Source organism: Lithobates pipiens, unplaced genomic scaffold (genome assembly GCF_037356315.1).
Source record: "Lithobates pipiens isolate NorthernLeopardFrog02 unplaced genomic scaffold, aLitPip1_a1.2 Scaffold_18, whole genome shotgun sequence".
Lineage (NCBI taxonomy): Eukaryota > Metazoa > Chordata > Amphibia > Anura > Ranidae > Lithobates > Lithobates pipiens.
Genome location: NW_027507758.1, coordinates 305370155 through 305392828, shown reverse-complemented (window position 1 = coordinate 305392828; position 22674 = coordinate 305370155). Strand labels below are relative to the sequence as shown.

General features: G+C 39.9%; 1 protein-coding gene across 1 annotated transcript in view; it reads right to left on the bottom strand.

Moving 5' to 3' along the window:
* ASCC3 (activating signal cointegrator 1 complex subunit 3) overlaps nucleotides 1-22674 on the bottom strand; it is a 1010279-nt gene that overhangs the window by 964517 nt on the left and 23088 nt on the right. Inside the window, exons 3-4 of the mRNA XM_077487192.1 lie at nucleotides 20003-20150; nucleotides 19090-19655 (exon numbers count right to left, since the gene is read on the bottom strand). Of these exons, the coding sequence (XP_077343318.1) occupies nucleotides 19090-19655; nucleotides 20003-20150 (714 nt within the window). The remainder of the gene's footprint in view (nucleotides 1-19089; nucleotides 19656-20002; nucleotides 20151-22674) is intronic.

Here is a 22674-nt window from a genome sequence, read left to right as displayed (position 1 = left end):
TGCGGTTCATGCATTTTAATGATAATGAACTGTGTCATCCTCGGGGTGACCCTGGATTTGATCGGCTCCACAAAATTTGGCACCTTGTAAATCACTTCAACTAACAGTTCGCAGACCTGTTTATTCCTTATCAATTTGTCTGTGTTGACGAGTCACTGATTACATTTTTTGCCGTCTTGCTTTCAAACAGTTTCTACCCAGCAAGCGTCCCAGATATGGGGTCAAGATGTAGAAACTCTGTGACAGGGCCACAGGCTATACATATAGTTTTATGGTTTATGAGGGCAAAGACAGTCATGCGGAGCCCCCCAACTGCCCAGACTACATAGGGAGCACTGGAAAGATTGTTTGGGACTTGGTGTCACCCTTATGGGAAAGGGGTATTGCTTGTACATGGACAATTATTAAACAAGCATGACACTTTATAGTCACCATCTTCATTGTAATATTGGCGCATGTGGCACCGTGCAATCTAATTGCCAGGGCTTCCCCCAATGGCTTGCAGAGTCTCGATTCAGATGGGGAGGGGGGGGCGAGAGCCTGCTTCAGATGTAATAATTTTCTTGCAGTGGAGGAATGTTTTTGTTCTGTCCTCCCTGCACGCGGATATGACAGTCCAAATTGCAACAGCAACTGGTGTTGTTGAGAAGCCCCTCTGTGTCCAAGATTACAACCTTAACATGGGAGGGGTGGACTTCAGAGACCAGTTGATGGTGTCGTACTTAATTGCCCATAGAGCCAGACGCTGGTATAAAAAAGTATCTGTATATATATTTCAATTGGCTCTGCTGAATGATTATATGCTATACAAAGGGTCAGGACGTCATTTGTCGCCTCTGCGTGGCTGTGCGTAATTTTAAAGCATGTCATGTTTGGTATCCATGTACTCGGCATATCATCTTTTATATGTCACCAAACATTTATGCAATATAGTGTGTTTTTGTGCACTTAAATTGGAAAGAGTGTTTTTCCCCAAAAAAAGTGTTTGAAAAATCGCTGCGCAAAATTCTTTGTGAAAAAAATTTTTTTGCAACAACCACCATTTTAATCTGTAGGGCCTCTGCTTTAAATGTTTGGGAGTTAAAAGCAATTTTCTAGCAAAAACAAAATATTTTTTCATGTAAACAAAAAAAGTGTCAGAAAGGACTTGGTGGCTGAAGTGGTTAGAAGAGTGGGTGATGTTGGGCATAAAATGACAGGACAACCCCCCCCGCCATGAACCCTTTTTGGAAAGTAGACACCCCAAGCTATTTGCTGAGAGGCATGTTGAGTCCATGGAATATTAATTTTTTTTTTTTTTTTTTTTACACAAAGTCGTCACTAAATTATATATTGCTCACACATGGCATGGGTATATGTGAAATTACACCCAAAAATACATTATGCTGCTTCTCCCAAGTAAAGAGATACCACATGTGAGGCTTTTTGGGAGCCTAGCAGCGTACAGGACCCCGAAAACCAATCACCACCTTCAGGATTTCTAAGGGCGTAAATTTGATTACACTCCTCACTACCCAACAGTTTCGGAGGCCATGAAATTTCAATATAGCACAACCCCCCGAAATGAACCCATTTTGGAACGTAGACACCACAAACTATGTGCTGATGCTGAGAGGCATGTTGAGTCCATGTAATATTTAGATTTTAAATCACATAAGCTAAAAAATAAACAAACAGTCATGAATATCCAAAGCATTAGCAGCGCTTCTTCTAAAACACCCAGTGTGTCTTTAATGATTGTGTTTAAACATCAATGAGTGTATTTTTTAGCATATGTGTGTTTATTATTGTGTTATTTATAGCAGCTGCTGTCATACCCTGTTTTACCAATTTTATGATATTTCCATGTGCGCCAGGAGAGTGACATTTTTTAACTGATTTTGATATATTCACTGGTGTTTGTTTTAGATTAATATTTTGGGAAAGTTTTGGGAAAATTACAAACTTTTTTTTTTTTTTTTTTTTGCACAAAGTTGTCACTAAATATATTGCTCACACATGCCATGGGTACATGTGGAATTACATCCCAAAATACATTCTGCCGCTTCTCCTGAGTACAGGGATACCACATGTGTGGGACTTTTCAGGAGCCTATCCGTGTAAAGCCCCCCAAAAACAAATAACCGCCTTCAGGCTTTCTAAGGGCGTAAAATGGGTATTTCACTTCCTCACTACCTATCACAGTTTCGGAGGCCCCGAAATGTCAAGATAGCACAACCCCTCAAATGACTCCATTTTGGAAAGCAGATACCCCAAGGTTGCTAAGAGGCCTGGGGAGTATTTTGCAGCTCTCATTTGTTTTGGAAAATTAAGAAAAACAAGAAAAATGTCAGCTTGGCCTCCAAAACTGTGATAGGTAGTAAGGCGTGAAATCAAAAATGTACGGCCTTAGAAATCCTGAAGGCAGTGCTTGGTTTTTGGGGTCCTATACACATCTAGGCTCCCAAAAAGTCGCAGCATCTGGTATCCCTGTACTCTAAAGAAGCAGCACAATGTACTGTGGTGTGTAATTCCACATATACCCATGGCATGTGTGAGCAATAATGTAATTTCAGTGACAACTTTGTCTTATTTTTCAAATCACCTGTGACAAAAAAATAAAATATTCAATGTGCTCAAAATGCCTCTCAGCAAATTCCTTGGGGTGTCTACTTTCCAAAATGGGGTCATTTGGGAGGGTTTTGTACTGCCCTTCTATTATAGCGCCTCAAGAAATGAGACAGACAGTCATAAATGTACCCTAGTTTGTAGACGCTATAACTTTTATGCAAACCAATAAATATACGCTTATTTAATTTTCTTACCCAAGACATGTGGCTGAATGCATTTTGGCCTAAATGACTAAAGTATGACTAAAATTGAATTTATTGTATTTTTTATTATAACAAAAAGTAGAAAATGTTTTGTGTTTTTTTTCCAAATTTTCTCTCTTTTTTCGTTTATATCGCAAAAAACATACTTATATCTCTTCAAAGAGTCACTTATGAGACGTTTTCCCAACACATCCTGAGATAAATTAGCATCAGGATGGGGGGGGGGGAGCTCAACAGACAGCTTATCTATTCAGAACACAGTTCTTCTGTGTGGAGGAGGGGGAGGGGTGCCCTTCCACCAATTAGCTCTCACACTGTTACTGCAGCGTCTGTCCCCTCCTCTGTGCCCCTGACAGTTGACAGATTTTCTGCCTTTTGGAAGGGGTGTAGGAAAGAGAATATTGCAGATAAACAAAACCTATGTAGGAGGATTCATCTCTATGAATCATCTGAGACTGTTCACTTCACTAGGTATATGTGAGGGTTTACAACCACTTTAAGTTTACCAATAATGAAGAGCATCCAAAGAGCAGGTGGATACTGTGTCTGTTTTTTATTATGTACTTTTACGCAGTGCTTTACATTTATATATATATATATATATATTTATATATATATATATATATATATATATATATATATATATATATATATATATATATATATATATATATATATATATATATATATATATATATATATATCACACACACACACTAAATTCACATCAGTCCCTGTCCTCCATGAGCTTCCTAAAGTCCCTAGCTCACATTCAGACAAATACTTACTAGGGGCAGTTTACTTTATCACAATGTCTTTTGCTTTGATAGTTCCCACTACCTCCAGGTACATGGAGTGGCAAAGGGGACATACTGTGCCCCATCGTACGCAAATCTGTACCTGGGGGAGTGGGAACATTCACTACTTACTAATGAATCATTATCTGTTTATATGTGCCATGTACTTATATGGCGACGCTACATAGATGATGTGTTCCTCATATGGGATGGCTCAATTGAGCTCCTACATGAGTTTCTAGCCTCTATAAATAATAATGAGTTCAATCTCAGTTTTATAATGTCACACAGTACAAATGAAATTACGTTACTGGATGTACTCATTAAAAGACAACCAGATGGGAGTCTTTAAAGTCAACTTTACTGTAAACCTACAGCAGGGAACTCGCTACTTCATGCGACTAGTTTCCACCCAAAACCTTGCGTCCATACCCTATAGCCAATATCTTAGGGTTCGTAGAAACTGTTCAGATAATACTATTTTTAAAAACTAGGCTGATATGCTAAGGGACAGACTTCTCGAAAGCGGATACTCTAGTACTTGCCTTAAAAAGGCATATAGAAAAACCATCACGTTGTCTCGTCGTGATCTACTAAATGTACAAAAATAACCCCCTGCTGATGATACAACTAGAATCATCACTACATATTCAACACAACATAAACAACTTAAAACAAATTTTGAATAAGTATTGGTGCTTGTTAACTATGGATTCTTCATTGTCACCATTTGTATCTAGTACACCTGCTGCCACACCTCTGTCCATATAGGAGAGCTCCCTCTGTGGGCGACAAGGTGGTTACAAGTGAATATAAATCCTTTAGAGGCGACCCATGTAAAACATCGAGCACCTTCTCGTGTGGGGGGTGTCCATATTGCCAATACATGGACAGACGAAAAGACAGTGTTACTAAATGGAAAATGTTTCTGTCTCAAACACTATATCAATTGTAAAACTCCCAGGATATTATACTTGCTCACACGTGAATGTGGCTGTTATGTCGGGAAGACGATTAATGAGTTTTGGAAAAGAATATACCAACATATTTTCACGATCCAAAAACGCGATTCTGATGCACCTATTGACCATCACATGGCTTTGGTGCATCCAGAGTCAATTCCCAAGATTTATTTCTAGGGACTTGACCGTATACACTTTCAGTTGAGAGGAGGTGACTTTAACAAATGCCTTCTCCAATGGGAATTGAGGTGGTTATTCAATAAACAAGGCTTTTAATTTCAGATCGTTCCTTCCAGGGTTTACCTCTGGGGCCTGTGAACTGAATCTTTAGGGGTTCGGTTTTCAATTAGATATTGAAATAAATGTCCTATTTTTTTTTTTTAAACTCTCTCTATTATCAGTCCCTGATAGGTCTTATTATGGCTTTGTCCTTCTTCTCTTCTCATTAGGCAGTATTTCCATGAATGTAATTAGATGTACAGTGACTAGCCTAAGATTTTAGGGCCATTTACATCTATATTTGTTCTCCTTGTTATATTAAAAATACTGAAATTCTCTTTTCCTTTCCCTTGATTCTCTTTCAGGACTATGACAACATTAACTTACAACATGTACTATTATTTGCCATCAATATTTCCTTTGTAACATCTGACGCATAGTATCATGTATTATAATTGTATCACTCATTATTTTTCTTCGTTTCTTTCTTTGCAAACATGCTGGCTGCTATATACTTCTCTGTCCACCAGGTGACCTTTGAGCCCCATCCCCACGCCGCAGACACCCGGCGGGTAAGCTCCACCAGCGCAGGGTGGGCAGACGGCAAAGTGATTCTCGTCTCTGCCCTGGCCCCATGCGCTGGGAGGAGCTTCCTTGTGTCCCCGCCGTAGTTTATGACAAGCATGGAACTCTCTCTTGCCGGTGACGCGTGGAGTCGGCACGCCCTATGGGGTGTGGCTACACCGTATGTCTCCTCGTCGAGAGACGCTCTGAGCTCTGCAGCCAGCTGTCTGTTACACAGCCGATTAGGCAGAACAGACCATCTGATTGGTTTATGCCAATCAGATCAGGTATGCAAGTGCCGACACTCGGCTTGCGTTTGTCAGTCCACGGGCCGCTGCCTTGATGTCAGCACTGCTCACAGTTTCAAACTGAGGTAACTACAACAGGCACTTTATGGACATGCTGTCTGCTTCTTTGCATGTCATTACCATTATACTTTTTCTATTTTTCTGCACCCTGACAAATGGGTGCTTGCCTAATTGTCTCCTTGTCATAATTGTCCCCACAGTGCAAACTTTGCTGCTGTTGTTAAGCCAGGCTTCTCTTGTGAATGCGCCTCAGCGAATGGCTTGTGGACAAATAACCACCTACATCGTGTATGTGGATCCATGCAGCAAGCATGTACCTTTCCTTAGCTGTTTTTACCTTTGTAATCTCCAGTGAATCAAATATATGTAAGCACTTTTTGGTCTTGTTATTCTACATCGAAAAAAGGTCCAAGTTAAGATCCTGATGCCTTTTTCATATTTTTCATACATTCGTATGTATGTATGTATATATATATATATACATACATATATATATATATATACATACATATATATATATATATATATATATATATATATATATATATATATATATATATATATATATATATATATATATATATATATGTTTTGTCTATGTTGATTCATTGATTTATTGTTTATACTTTTAAATGAATTGTGTCTATATTTTTTACTCTTGTATATTAAAAAAGTTGGCACCTTTGGGCCCCTCTTTTTTTTACCTACTCCACTTCTCATTACCTCTTTCTGCCAGATAAAGTCCAAGGGGGTGTCCCCTCAGTGCACTTTGTTGCATGTCTTTTTTATAATATAAAGTAGGATGTTGTTAGGCTAGCACACTATTCAATTCCCATATTTTCTGGAATGTGGGAGGAAACACACACGGGCATGTAGTGCTATAGTTGGGATTTAATTGAATTTGATAGCCACTGTGCTGTCCTGAAATTCAAAGTCCTCTACCCCCAGATGTCCTTACAGGGGTGATCTTTCTGTGTTCAGGGGTAAATACAAGAGGCTGAAACTGTGACTGGCACTCATCAAGGCCCCTGCACCCTCTCTACTCAAAGAAGCCATATTATCAGTTGGAACAATAAAAAGCTCTCTATGATTGGAAGACAAGTGATAAATGAAACATCCATTGCCTCCAATGAAAACATTTTTTTTCATTGTGGGACCCGATAGTCTGGCTTCTTTGAATGTAGCAAGAGGGAGGAAAGAGCAGGTATAGTCTGCACTTGACAAGTACCTGCTACAGGTACAGCTGCTCATTTTTAACCCTGCAGCACCAAAATATCACCACTGCAGGGGTACCCTGGATCAGAGGACTTCATATATTTCAGTCAAACACAGCAGTCCCCAGCACACAGGACACTTCATTCATGGTAAATACTGTCCACGGTGCAGTATACAAAAAAACAAACATTAATTTCAGCTTAAATGCTCCCTTGCGACATATACTTATTTTTCTTTTGTTTTCATGCCATTCCTTTCAGTCACCGAGAGTGATGCTGGCCATACACTATACGAAAAATCATCAGAAATTCAGTCATTTACACAGGTTGTTTTTCGGCCAGTTAATGGGCACAAAATTGATAATCATTGCGACGTCTTTGAGCACAAAAAAAAAAACGAAGGACAAGTTTGGAAATTTTCTGCAGAACGATAAATTGAAATGTTAATGTGTTTCCCATCCGAACTGTCTGCCTTAGGTATAGTAAAAAAAAAAAAAAAGAACAAAAAATGCAATCATTTATGTCCACTTAACAATTCATGAGTCATTACATGATGGCACTATCGTCGTTTTTTGAAAATGGGTTTGGCCGATTTTTCGTATAGTGTATGGCCTGCATAAGGCTGGATTCACACTAGTCTGGTGTGAATTGCAGCTCCGGTTTCCCTGCGAAGATAAAAATGATTTATTCAGCGGTTCCTCTCAGTTGTAGCTGTGGATAAGCTGGCCAGGGAGAAGGGGGAGGTGTAGAAGGAGGGGGAGAGAATTTCTGTTCAGAACGGAACACATCTGCGAATCAGATGTGTTCTCATTGAAGAATACGTGCCTGCAATTCGCAACGCACTACCCGGAAAATACACACAAATTTTGTACAATGCGGAGTGCGGATGCAACACACAATACGTGAACCATACCCAAAATAACGTTTTTCAAATGTTCTGCGAATTGGATGCAGTGTAAGCCACATCCAAATCGCAATAGTGTGAACCCAGCTTAAAGGTAATACACCAAGACATGTGAGAATGCATACTTGGCAATTGGCCTAAAGAGGCTCAGAGAGCATCCCCACCAAACTGGAGTGATTCAGACTTCCAGTGGCGAAAAGGAGTGATGGAGGAGTGAAGGAAAGGTAAGTGCAGCAGGAGAGTTCGGTATTAAAGTCAAGCTGTTGCTTTGGCTTGTCTAGAAAAAGTACAAGTTCATTTTAACAACTTGCAGTATCCCTTAACCACTCTGCCTTAAGACGGCCATAGATGGATTGAATCTCATCTGGTTCAGCAGGGACTAGCCAATATTTGATTTATCTATGGGCAAGCTGGTTGTACCCAGCCTGCCAGAGGCTTCAGCCGCTAGCAGTAATCATTGTGTTCTGCCGGCCAGGTAGGCTCACAGCGTTACCCACCCTACCCTGCTAGCAGAACAGCAAAACACAATAGCACTGTGAGAAGCATCAGTGTTGATGGGGTAATCAAGCATAAAAAATGCAGTCTGGTGTTGATTTACACATGCATGCACGATGTTTACAGGCGCATGTGCGCAATTTCATTCTAGTGGCTAGAATATTAATTTGTTCTAGACAAAAGGAAATAAATCACATGTTTATGTGTGTATACGCATAAATTACGCCAGTAAGCTTCACCCAGGACACAGGGTTTATTTCATTGTTCCAAATGCTACTCTAAAATACAAATCCGCATGTATAGACACATTGGCTACAAGAGAGCTGCCTTTAAAGGCAAAAAAAATAAAAAATACTTCTAAGCGCCTCTGTTTTTTTTTTTCTGCCCATGTGCATGAGCCTAAATGTAAGTCACGTCTCATGTACTTCCCCCTTTTTTTTCTTTTCCCCTTACTTACCTACTTCTCTGGCTCTCTTTCTTTCCTCCTTACTTTTCCTTGCTTGCTCTTTTTTAGTCTTTTCTACTGAAAAAGTTGTAAGGGATAGAATCTCATCTCTCAGGGGTCGTTGGGCAAAAGGAGCTACAAAGCTACTGTTTTGATAGACCAGCAGATGTAAAGTCTATCAGCAGTGATTCTACTGTTGACTTTATTTCTGTATATGTACCATTCTCCTTGCCAATGCTGCTTGTGGTTTGTAGGAGACTGTAGGCCCCCTATAATCCCTGTATGACGTTAAAACTGATGAAAAAAAAAAAGTAGCAAGAAAGTAGCAAAAAAGTAGCAAGAAAAAAAATCAAAATGTTAAAGCGGAGTTCCACCCAACTTTACAAGAAGGTGACCCCCCCCCCCCCCCCCCTCGTTTTATATATTTTTTTTCTTGCCTTTTAAAAAAGGTGTACTTCCATCCCAGCTGGGCCGTGGCCAAGTACGCAACTCCCCCCCCCCCCCCCCCCACTGCCCTCTGGGACTTGTGTGTATTCCCATAAAGCGCAGCGCGACTTGTGCATGTGCCGGTTTCCCTTAGGCCCCTTTCACGCATGTGGACTGTTCAGGTCCGCCTGTCAGTTTTGTTTATACGGACCTGAATGGACACTCCAAACATTTCTATGGAGCAACAGGTGTCAGCAGTGACATGTCCGCTGACATCTGATCCGATCGGCTCCAATCCACTAAATTCAGATGGATGGAAACCCTATTTTCCATGCGCCTGGCAGGTCAGAGCGGATGAAAATGGATCTGCCTGATTCCCCATAGCATAGAGCAGAGCTCTGAAAGGCCCACCTCTGCACAGTGAACAGAGACGGACTTGTCATCCGCCGGCTCAGTGGGGATCGACAGAGCAATCCCTGCTGGGCAAGCGGAGTCTGTCAAAAACAAATATGTGTGAAAGGGGCTCTAGTTGCAATGATGGGCCTGCACCCAAGCCTGTGGATGAATCTTCTTCTGGGGGGGCGACATCGTGGGCTTCCTGGACAGTTAAAGCGGGATTTCACTGTGTAAAAAAAATTAAAAGCCAGCAGCTACAAATACTGCAGCTGCTGACTTTTAATAATCGGACACTCACCTGTGTCCCGGGGTCCAGCGATGCCGGCAGCCAAGGCCGATCGATCTCTCGGCTGCTGCCGCCACCATTCTAGGTGAGGGAATCAGGAAGTGAAGCGCTGCGGCTTCACTTCCCTTTCCCTACTGCGCATGCGCGAGTCACGCAGCACAATAGGAATTGTCTGCGCTGTCTCTGGGACCCATGTGTGTCCCAGCAGACAGCGCGCAGGGACAGGAAGAGGCATAGACTCCCGTGGGAGTCTATGCCCAGAAGTGGGTGTAAATACCTGTCTTTGACAGGTATCTGCACCCAACTCCCCCTGAAAGGTGCCAATTGTGATATTGGAGGGGGGGAGGGTTCCAACAGTGGAAGTTCCACTTTAGGGTGGAACCCCGCTTTAAGTGTCCTTATTAAAAGTCAGCAGCTACAGCACTTGTAGCTTCTGACTTTAAAAATAAAAAATTGTGGCTGGAACTCCACTTTAAGATTAAAACATAATTTCTATGTTTTTGTTTTTTACTCTGGGTTCCTTCAGTTTCCTTCCACAGTCTTAAAACATGCTGGTGTTTTTGTGTAAATGTAGGAACATTATGCTGGCAACAGAGGTCAATGAAAGGATCATATGTGTCAGAAAATTGCACAAAGCAATTGAAAAAGGACAATCCCTCCTGAAAGAAAGACCAATCAAACTATATCAAATCAATCCTTTCTATGTTATTATAAACAACCCAATTTATTATAAACTGTGCATTTACTATTTAATGACAAAGAGTGCCTGCATCAAACAAATAATGGAATAAAGCACACCTGTTATGCATAATTTAACCATACTGGAAGTGCTTGAACGTTGGTTATAGCATATAGTAGTCTGTTAGCTTTTGGATCTCACCCAATTCCTTACTGCTAGGCACAGAGCTGGTAATCATCAGCCATTTACAATAACAGCCATGGGAAAAAAAAATATAAAATATAATCATGCACACTCTGTGTAGTGGGTGAGGAGGAGTGTTCTTACATATGAAATGATCGTTAGTGGGCAGGGAAACTGTGTACTTATGGATGAATTCTGAATAAAGGTTGGCGATTTTAACTTGGAGCGCAGAATTTCATCTTATCCTCTCTTTTGTGGTTTGCATACTAGACTACATGCTTAGCTGAAGCAAACATTGGTGTGAATTCTTCAATGTTTTCTGTACAATGCAGTATAATATGCTGGTGCTGCATAAATATGGGAAATAAAATAAACGTATAGCGGTTTCTAAACAAACCACACATTTTCAAAAGGAATTTTCTGCTGATATTGTTAAAAAAAGCTAAGCAGTGTACAATTCAATAGCCAGGATCTCACTCTGAATTTAACCATCTAAAAAAAACGTATGCAGCCAAAAGGAACAAAATGTATTCAGTACAGTCATGTCATGGGTACCAGTTAAAATACTTATAATGAAAACGTATTAAAAGCGGAACTACATCTAAAAAGGGAATTTCTGTTATTCTTCCTCCACCCCCAAGGCGATCTAAGTGGAAGTTCACTGCTCGCAACCTTTTGGGACACCTCATAGGTCCCAAGAAGCTGCTGGTCTATTGAGAAAATGGAGAGCTACTCGCGCGTGCGTAGTGGGAAGACAGCTGTGAAGCACCAGAAAGTCACAGCTGGCTTCCCACATCCACATTAAAAGAGCAACAACCACTAAAAGATAATAATATTACCTGCGCAACAGTCTAAGAAATGTGAACAGTGTTTTTTTATTTGGTTTAAACACGCTCACCCTTTAAAGCCTTTTGAATGTAAGCATATTATTTATATCTTTTGTGGATTTTAATAAAAGACTGTATACACTATGAGATCCCCACTATTAGATCCTTCTGGCATAAGGCTTAATTCACACCAACACGTTTTTTAATGCATTTTGTAGAAATGCAGGGACATTTTTTAACATGGGTTCCTATGGAACATGTTCACATCAATGCATTTTTGTGCCTCTGCATTTTTGGAAAGGGTCAAGGACTTTTTTCATGCAAAATGCAGCATTTTGCATGTAATAGAAGTCAATGGACCTGCATCAAAAAAACGCAAGTACCGCGATTTGCGTTTTTTTTTCTTTTTTTTTTTTCACTGCATATAGCGGTTTGCTAAGCAACCACAGTGTAAAAACATAAGAAAAAAAAAAAACGCAAAACGCGGCAAAATCAAGGTAAAAACGTGTGTCCAAAAACGCGACAAGCACCGCAAAAAGCACTGCAAAAACGCTCAAAAGCAACATGCATAGATGTGAATCGTGCCTAAGACCTGTACCTGGGTTTTGTGTTAAAGAGCCAGTAAGCAGAGGAATAGCAGCCATGTACAGCGGAGCTGTGGAAAAGCTTATGTAGACCATCTTTGGTATATTGCAAAGGGGGTCATCTTCACCTGGTAAATTAGAACCCATTGGGGTTGAGCCACAAAACTGCATAGGAGTGGACTGTTTGCAGTGGCAAGCACTTTAAAGTGTTACGAAACCCAGGACCCTGCATTCACTATATCTGATGTCAGATCGTGGAAATGCAATTATTTCAGTAAATAACAACTGTGAAATACATCTCATCAGCAGTATATAGCAGTATTGCGATTTCTATCAGTGTCTGGACAAACACTGGTTAAAGCTTTTGGAGGAGTTTTCATTTTCCTCTGACTGTCCTATGAGGCTGCATGACCGCTGACCCTCTGTCTGGATTGGCCCTGTGCTGATCACATGCACCCTCCCAAAAAAAAAAACTCTAGCAATACACACCAAACTGAGCATGTGCAGCATGCCCCCATGGCTCTGTACTATCAGGAGATGGATTGGGGACTGTGGAAGAACAGGAGGATCAGAGAAGACAGGATCAAACAGCCTTTTTACACAATGCCCAGGATTAGCCCCTTAGGTTCCACAGTGAGTATAACAAGCATAATTTACTGCATATATAGACCAATTTTACTGTTGTGGGTTTATTAACACGTTAAGAAAAAAAGTACCACCTCAGCATGATTTTTGAGTACTGGCACTTTAGAAAAGAGGATTTTTTTGTTCTCTATGGACTTTCTTGATTTTTGTATTGTAGATATATGCATTTGTTTATTTCCAGTCAGTTTATGCACAGGTATTTCAGCCTTTATACAAGGTCTGTTGATTTTATGCACATTTGTGTATTGCACTTATTTAAAGGGCTTTATTAGAGGGTGAGCGCATTTAAACTACATAAAACAATAAAAAAAAACACCACCACTAAGAATTAAAATACTGCAGAAACACATAGCATTCCAATTACTAAAGTAAAGTTACTAGTTATTAGAGAGAAATCATGATCAGCTGCTGGAAGTGCCTGTAGTTTGCTTATTGTCATTTGCCTTATTACATAAGCCCAAAAATCGAAATTAAAGAATTCTGAGAAATACATCTTGGAAAGAATTAAGTAACTTCATGATCTTGCCAAAAAAAAAAGTTACCCCCATGCCAGCTGAGAAATGTTCACACACTGTGGTATATTAGTGGGCAGCTGAGAATTTTTTACCTAAAATTAGTGGGCGTCATAAATAATCACAGCTCACGGTCTAACAGCAGCTTAGTAAATGGCAAGCTTCTTGTCTGCATGTACAGAATAGTGTAAGGGCTCATGCACATGCATGGTGCCCTCTGAACAACAATGTGCGGTTAGATTGTTTTTTTTAGACTGCATTTAATAGACAATGATATGTCACCCCCTCACAAGATTATTTACCCTGTAAGCATGGTACTACTGCGCCACAATTTCATGCATTGCATGCGGTTGCAAGGGGTTGCGGTGTGACCCTAAAGACTTGCAATGATCCTATTTGGCAACTGCAATGCCTTCCGAATGCGACATGATGCTTAATTTTTGGCGTGGCTCTGAAGCACTGTATTGTGGCGTGTGTAGAGCCTTGAGCAGCTGGATTTCAGTGTTCAAGTGTGTGGATGGGGGGTAGTAAAACTGTGGTTCAACTGGTTTTCCCACCTCCTGGCCACTCATGTGAACGAGGCCCAAGAACAAAAACCTAGCTGGGAAAAACTATGCTGCCAATAAATCAGAACTCCCAATCTGTATTTTTTTTCAGGTCACAATCTTGCCAAGTATAGAAGCTGGAGGAAATGTATGGCAACCAAGAACATTGCAATCCCCAAAAATATGTATTTATTTTTTAGGCGTTACAGATTCACTTATAAGGGCTAAGTTAGCAGTTTTCAGCAGACGACCAGAACAGGCTGGCCACAAATAGACTAAAAAGCCTCATGGAGAACGTATCGCAGTGAAACATCTGCGTTATTAAATATAGTCATTTTTATTATGACTGCAATCTTTTCTGCCACTCAGCTAAAGGAAGAATGTGACACCTGAGCAGTGAAATGCTTGTAGGAATGATGGGGGCTTACATGCACAAGTTGGAAAATATTTGTGCAGTAACAAGAACTTTTGACAATGGTAAGTGGCAATTATATCTGCTAGGGGAACTTAGTAACCATCACAAACAATAGTTGGAACTAGGCTTCATTGCTTGAGAACACCAGGCCCTGCACGGCCACTTATACAGCCTACTCTGGACTGGCACAAAAGGCAGCGTTGTCATATTTGGGACTGCAACGCCTTCAGCTTTATTCGATATGACAGAAGGGTTTACACTGGGCTTGTAACTGCCTACAAATGTTGCTTTCAGCAATTATGCAAATGTTGCCTTTTAGGTTTGTTACACAGAGATAATAACAGCCGCATAACATTGCTCAAATTCTAGACGAGATGGTTTATAAAAGAAGCAGTAAGTCACAAATCCCAAATTCACTCAGTCAGGAATTGTGCTTCGTTCTACAGAAATGTATTCATGCCATTTAAAAAGCCTAATGTTCTCTAAATCTTGACAGTTTTTGGAAGGGAATTTTTTTTTCAAGAATTTGGCAGAAGCCTAAGCAAAAACATTTGCATTTCATTTGTGTATCATAATATATCTTATCTTGCAGTAAACTGACACTGAGCTGCATACTGCAGAAGGCATAGATGCAAAAGAAACGTGCTACACTTAGAAATAATAACACCTCGGGGGAACTCATCCATGACAAATGTCAGCAAAACAATTGTACTGTTAAACCACTTATGTGTGTTATTCACTACAACTATTCAAACAGAAAAGACATTTACCATATAATCACACATGCATCTCACAAAACTGTTTTCCAGGTTTTACCAGCACTTCCTTCTTTATAACAAGAACTAAAATATACTTACTGTAAACTGTCTATGATTCCGGCTAGTTAGGCTTTAACGTGCAGTCACAGAAAATGGCTGTATACCTGAACGTTCCCTGATTATTCACTGCATGTACAGCGACAGGCTTTGAAATAGCAGTTTTGAGATTTAGATTTGAGACCCACTTTATTTAACCATTTGCCATACGTTTTCACACATGTTAAAATCAGCATTTAAATTACTTAGAAAGCCCAAACATATATTTTCTAAAAGCAGAGGACATGGAGAATAAAATGGTGGCTTGTTGCAATTTTTTATGTTGCACGATATTTGCAAAGCCATTTTTAAAACACAAATTAAAAGAAAAAAGAATGAATTATAGTGCAAACAAGATATTTTTTTTTTTGTTAAAATATAAAAGAATATATTGCATTTATTAAATAGATACCAAACATATTAGCATTTAAAAGGAGAAGTACAGCCAAAGCTCGCTTGGCTGTGCTTTTCCTGTGGATCACAGGAATGCAGTTCATTTTGCACTCCTGTGACCTGTTTTCAGCAGACAGCGGGCTAAAGCCCGCTATCGGCTGATGTCACAGAGCCGTCGGGAAAAGCCCACATGTCTGGACTGGTACCCAGCTTAGCCTCTCAGAGCCTGAGCCTCAGTCTCGCCCTTCCACAGCCCAGTGCTCCAGTGAGTGAGGGGGGAGGGGCAGAGCAGACAGAGGTGACTGACAGTCACCAGCTCTCTGCTCAAGAAGCGCTGAGAATCAAGAGACTGGCGGTGTTTGATCGTCCGGTTCTCAGTCTTAGAGCTAGCGGGGGACAGATGCTGCATCCACCTAGGCAAGTATGATTCTGCAAAAAAAAAAAAAAAATCCATACTTCTCTTTTAAAATTGTATATGCCTGTGAAATGGCAACAAACTACGGCACCTAAAAGTTTCCATAGGCGACACTTGAAAAAGCATTTACAAGCTACCAGTTTAGAATAAAACATGCAATGTATATTGGGGGATTGTGCCTCCTATTCACTAATCCCCCCAAACAATATAAATAATTGAAACTCAAAAAAATATATAAAGTAAACACACTCAGTGATCACTATACTACCCCAAAGCAGCCCCCAGATATGAAAAAACACTAATTATACCATCAAATAAATGCACAACTTAATGTTTTAAATAAATATATTCCTTCATATGTAGTGGTTAATTCAACAGCTTCAACTGTGTAATCTCAATCCCCGTCCATCTTCTAATAGGTAATCCTCAAGTGTCACCAGAAAGCAAACCCAGATCGTGCCACCACCACCTAGTAGAATGGCCACTCACCAGACGTCACCACACAGTAAGCCTTCCGTTCATTCAACGGATAACCAATCCTCAGTAAACTTCTCCCGTTAGCAATTCCTCAATATCCGTATGTTCATACAAAAGCAAATAGAACCAATATAGTGTAAAACCGTTTCACCTTTAATTAGGAAATCAATAAAAACACATTGCACTCACATTTCAATGTGTCTTATAGCCGACACCAAGCTTATCCAGCTATATAAAAAAACAGCATGGGATCGGGCAAGCCAAAGATGTTCCACAGGTGGTACACTCCTCCCTCCACTAAGCCAACCTGTTCCCGGCTGATCTTCAAGGACAGCAAGTCTCCCACAGCTTCTACGCGTTTCGTAATTCAGCGAATATAAGCTCTGGAACTAGAATTATGGTTCTCACTCCGATGTTTGGTGCAATTATTGTTTACATATGCATGTAGGACCTACGTGATAATTTGCGTGGGGGACAGGCCCACTTTCTATTTTTATTTTGTTTTGTTTTTACTTACTTTCTATTACAAGCAATGAACAACAAACGTTGTGATAGCTTGGGCAGTAACAGATAATCTTTATGGAGAGATCTGGGGTATATTAGACCCCTGATCCCTCCTCTGTCCTCCAAAGTAGCTGATCTGATCCCAACGCTTACAGAGGTCCAAGGTTTGCCGATGTTATGGAATGGCCTGGGAAGGGTGGCAGGCGGGAGGGCCCTTTCCAAGCCCTGTAAAGTGATCGGGTGGCTGTACAGCCACTGAAACACTTTTACAGTAAAGCTGATCACTTCCTCCAAAAAATTATACCAAGTCCATGACTGCAGATGAGGAGCCATGATCTTGGTAAGACCACTTCCAATCCAAGATGTACAGTGCCTTGAAAAAGTATTCTTACCCCTTGAAATTTTCCATTTTGTCATGTTACAACCAAAAAAACTTAAATGTATTAGGAAAATGATAAATGGTTCGCTCCTGTGTGCAAGCACACAAGTCCCGCCCACATATAAAAACGGTGTTGAAACCACAGATGTCAGGTGTCTAGGGCTGCGACTAACAATTATTTTCATAATCGATTAGTTGGCCGATTATTGTTTTGATTAATCGATTAGTCTGGTTAATAAACTTAAAAAAAAAAAAAAAAAGTGGGTCAATTTGACGTTCATTTTCAACCACAGTGACGGGAAAATTTGGAAATAATAGAAAACTTCTTGGTCAAAGGAATTTGCAGATAGTGTATGTGTTTTTTGTTCAGAAATGAAGTGAAAATTTCAAACAAAATTATTTTATTCAGCGAATGTACAAAGATTTTTCTTCTGAATATTCTCACCAGAAAATTGATCCGTAAGGCCAGCATAAGGCTCGGTGCACACCTATGCAGTTTTTGCTTTTGATCTGTTTCTGCAGTACTTTTTGCTGTGCGTTTTGATTTTTGCGCGTATGATTTTACTGCAATTTGCGTTTTTTGCATTTTTTGCATTTTTTTTGGGGCAGATTAAAAAACACAAATTGCGGCAAAAATGCATTACATTTTTTTCTGCAGCTTCTCCATTGAAGTATATTGAACCAAAAAAAGCACCACTTTGCATTAAAAGTCCCTGACCCTTTCCAAATATGCAGCGGCCGAAAAAAGCACAGATATGAACGTGTCCCATAGGAAACCACGTGAATGAACTGCAGTGCGCTTCTGCAAAAAGCACCAACAAACCTATAGATGTGAACCAGGCCTAAGACGTGGAGTAACTGGGGTTAAAAAGACTAGAATTAGCCCTTTATAGTACAAAAAAACTAATAATCACTACTGGAAGGGGTTAATTTTTTTACTGTAGAACAATGAAAGTAATAATTACAGTAGTGATTATATTTTTGTACTATAAAATGGCTAATTTTAGATTTTTATTAACCCCCATTATGTTACTGGCCGATTAATCGATTATGAAAATAGTAATAGATTAATCGATTAGTTGTTTCAGCCCTACAGGTGTCGCCGCAAACGTTAGAGCAAGAGCAATAATTCTAGCACTAGACCTCCTCTGTAACCCAAAACATGTAACCAGTAAAAAAATTTTAAGCGTTGCCTATTGGGATTTTTAAGTACCGCAGTTTGGCGCCATTCCACAAGTGTGTGCAATTTTGAAGCCTGACATGTTAGGTATCTATTTACTTGGTACAACTTCTTTCACATTATGCAAAAAAAATTGGGCTAACGTTACTGTTTTATTTTGTTATTTTTAAGCATGAAACTGATTTTTTTTGTTCAAAAAAAATTAATAAAAAGTGTTTGAAAACACTGTGAGATAAAAAGTTGCAATGACCGCCATTGTATTCTCTAGGGTCTCTGCTAAAAAAAAAATATATATAAATGTTTGGGGGTTCTATGTGATTTTCTAGAAAAAAAAGATTTTTACATGTAGGAGAGAAATGTGAGAATTGGCCTGGTGGGCAAGTGATTAAATGACACCTCAGGCAGCGCTTGCATTACTGTTCCACCAACCCTTTTTGTCCCATTCACCCTCTAATTTGGAGCCTTTCATTTTCTAAAGAACACTGATTATACAGTGAAAGGACCACTAGCTGCATAAAGCAATGATCTTGTCCCATATCAGACCCACAGTGGGTAACCCGAGACACAGCTCACAACTTGTTTTAGGGTAACTGTTTCAATGAAAACAATCACACCAAACTATAAATTCAGCTGAAAACAATAATAAAAAATAAAAAAAAGAGACACACCTCATTCTGAAGTTCATCATTGCTTTTAGCAGATGCCAGCATTTCAAAAATCGTGTTGCACAAGTCTTCTACTGTGGCACCTCCAGTGGAACTCTGCACAACATATTTCTCCACCTCATCGTACAGTAAAGAGCCTTCATCTTCATTGCTGACATGTTTTTGGTGAGCACTTATAGCAGATATGCCTTTCTGGCCATTGTGAAATTTTAGGAAGTCTAGACTAATATCATTATCTGCCTCGATGCTGCCATTTAGTGGCAGATCTTCAGTCTCTTCCAGTTCATACATTTCCAGAGAAAATATGACATTTTTCCCAAAGAATACTGTATCGTCTATGTTTTTCTCATGAAAATGTTGTAAGAGTTTCTTAAGCTGTTCATCAGTCAGCAGTGACACAATTCTATATGTGGCATTACATGCTGCTGTAGCACATGTTGATGGAAAAGGGCCAAACATCTGTTTGATGGCCTTGGTTTCTTCGTGACCGACAGTTTCTTTGTCATAGAAGGTTTTGAAGAGGAACATGGCTGCACTTTCAATTGCCTCTTGTCCATGGTCAGTTCCCGCTGCAAGAGAAGAAAGCAATCATTTTGCCATTCTGTGTGTTTATGATTTAAACTGCCTGTAAATAAATGTGTGCCATCTCCCCTGTAATAGCTTAAACCTTTCACTCCAAATCACAAGCACTACAATAAAAATGACAACCTAGGAGAAATACAACCCCAAAGTCACCCTTATGTAAATATTTAAGTCTGAATTATTGAGCCAGGGATCAGAAGATTGAAATTCACTTGCTGCAAAACAATCAAGAGAGATTCTCCTCTATCCAGACTAGCCAGGTGAAAAATTACCAAGTTGAATTCACAGCACATCATGAATTTAAAGAATTTGTCTTTAACAAAAAGTAATTTACCAATCTGTTTTGCAGCCTGTAATATTTCTTTTAGGCCCTCGTTTATTGCTTCATGCTCCTTGTCCACAATGCCAGTGACAAATTGAGTTATTTTCTTCCAAGTAAGGTCAGACTCCAAAACTTGTTCACGCAACTTCGATCTTTTGTTCTGTAAAATTAATGCGGTATGGATAAAAGAAAATGTCTCTCTTCAAACTGCTTCAAAATTAAATGTTTTGAGAGAAAATGTGCAATCAAAACAGTAAAAAAAAGTGAAAGCTTTTCAAAATAACTATTGTTTTGAAATGAAATGACCGCTAGAAGACAACTTTTCTATACACTAAAATTGACGTATTGTGATAAACAAGGTTTGAATTCAGCAGTGCTATAAATGATAGGTACATTAAAAACACTTGAGAGAAAAGAAAAAAAAAAAAAAGGTGCTATTTTTACTATTTGCTACGTGGTAAGAGGTGTTAATGTTGCTACCACAGTTTCTTTTAAAGATGCATAAATAAATATAAAATTCAAGCTTTCAGGATAGAGAACCTTTTAACTGTGCACTTACATTATGAGAAACCCATTATCTTCAGAACAGAATTATTTAAACAACCCTCTCTCAATGTTGTAATATGAAGCTTTTGAGCAACAATTATCAACTTGCCAGGCACTCTAGTATCATTTCAAAGCTTGGACAACATGCAAAAAAACAAAAATGGGAGCCATACAGAGAGTGCCTTGAAATTTTCTTAACAAATGTTCTCTGATTGAGTCCCTATAAAAAAAGTTGTGGTGGCGCTAAGGTGGGAAGTGAAATCCACGCTAAACCGCTGTGAATGCTGGCTGGAAGAGGAGCACGTCCCAGCTCTGAGCTTAGTAGGAAAGATGTCAGAGGGAAGAATCCAAAAGCTGCACATCGATGGCAGACCCATGTGAAAAGTGGACTCTGACCAGGCCACGCCTCAATGCATTTCGCTCCACCACTCTGAGGGTTTAGTCAAGGGAGATGTCCCCATGATTAAGCTGCAAAAGACGGAGCAAAATTTGTTGGGGAGTGGCCTGGACGGGGTCCAGGTTGAGGCTGCCATACACTTCTCACACGGGTTAGCCATCAATGTGCAGCTTTTGTGCCCTCTGATTGGATGAGGTGAAGATTGGGATGGTACTGCTCTGCCTCTCCAACTTGTCCAATCAACATCTGCCTTGTATTCATTTAGCGTTCTATGACTGGTGTCTATGCTGAACAAGCAACCCCCTGCATGTGTGCCCCCCATAGCAAGCGCTTGCTATGGAGGTACATGGAGAAGAGGAGCCAAGATCACCAGAAGACGAGGTTCAAGCCACCGCTGTGCAACACCACTGCAGAGAGCAGATGAGTATAATGTTTTTTATTTTAATAAAGACAAGAAAAACTGCCTTTAGTAATACTTCAAACATAGCTATAATTGAGGACCCTAAGCTGTCTAGAACACTTTAAGTAGGAACCACCTTTATGTACCTGGATTTTGCCCGACGTGCAAATAAAGCTTTGGGATGAAACAGTAGATTGCTGATCATGCTAACCAGCATAACATTCATATACTTTGAAGTGAATAGGTTCATGATGCCTTTTGCCTAGTTAATATCTACATTTTAAAAGACACCCTCCACTTTTACCAAATATATACATGTAGCGGATGACATTTTGGACAAAATGTCATACGCATGTAAATTTAGTTTTTGCCTCAGAACAATAAAGGTTCTGAGGGTTGATTATGTAGGTGGGCCTTAACACCAGTCTGGCCAGGCTGTGTTTAGAAGTTCTGCCTGGTCATGTGGACGGTGAGGTGCACATGACAGGCCAGAACAAGGTCTGGTTGGATGTTTGGGTATCGGCCTTCTCAGAGCCAATCAGTGGGAGTGCCGGGGCCCGCTGAGGAGTCTGGGAAGGGGGTACTTAAGCCGTGTGGGTGACGTGGTGGAGGAGAGCTTTTCCTTGCTTATACTGCAAAGTAACCTTGCTAGACAAACGCAAGCAAAACACAAAACGGAGTTGGAGATTTGGTCAGGATCAGTGGTGTCCTCAATGCTGAGAAATAATAGCAGATACAACTCTATCATGCCATACCATCAGGAAGGCATGTGATTGGTCCCAATTTTTTTCTGCAGCAGATAAACGACCTCAAACATACAGCAAATGTCATTCAGAACGATCTTCAGTGTAAAGAAGAACAAAAAGTCCTGGAAGTGAATGTTTGGCGCCCACAGAGCCCCGATCTTAACATCAGCAAATCTGCCTGGGATTACATGTAGAGACAGAAGGATTTGAGGAAGCCTACATCCACAAGATCTGTGGCTAGTTCTACAAAGATGTTTGGAACAACCTACCTGCCGCGTTCCTTCAAAAACTATGTGCAAGTGTACCTAGAAAAAATTATGCTGTTTTGAAGGCAAAAGGGTGGTAATTTACTTTCCATTTTGTTGATTGATAAAAATATTAGCACTGCTATTTCTGAAAGCTTTCTTAATTTACAGAATTTTTTCACACCTGCCTAATACCTTTGCACAGTACTTTGTAATATTATATATATATATATATGCACACACACACTTTTTTTTCCTTGCTATGACATAGTTTACCTTACTAAATCCACAGGTCTTGCACAATAAGATTTGTTAAATAGAGCATTTGCCTGGAAAAAGTAAACAATTCT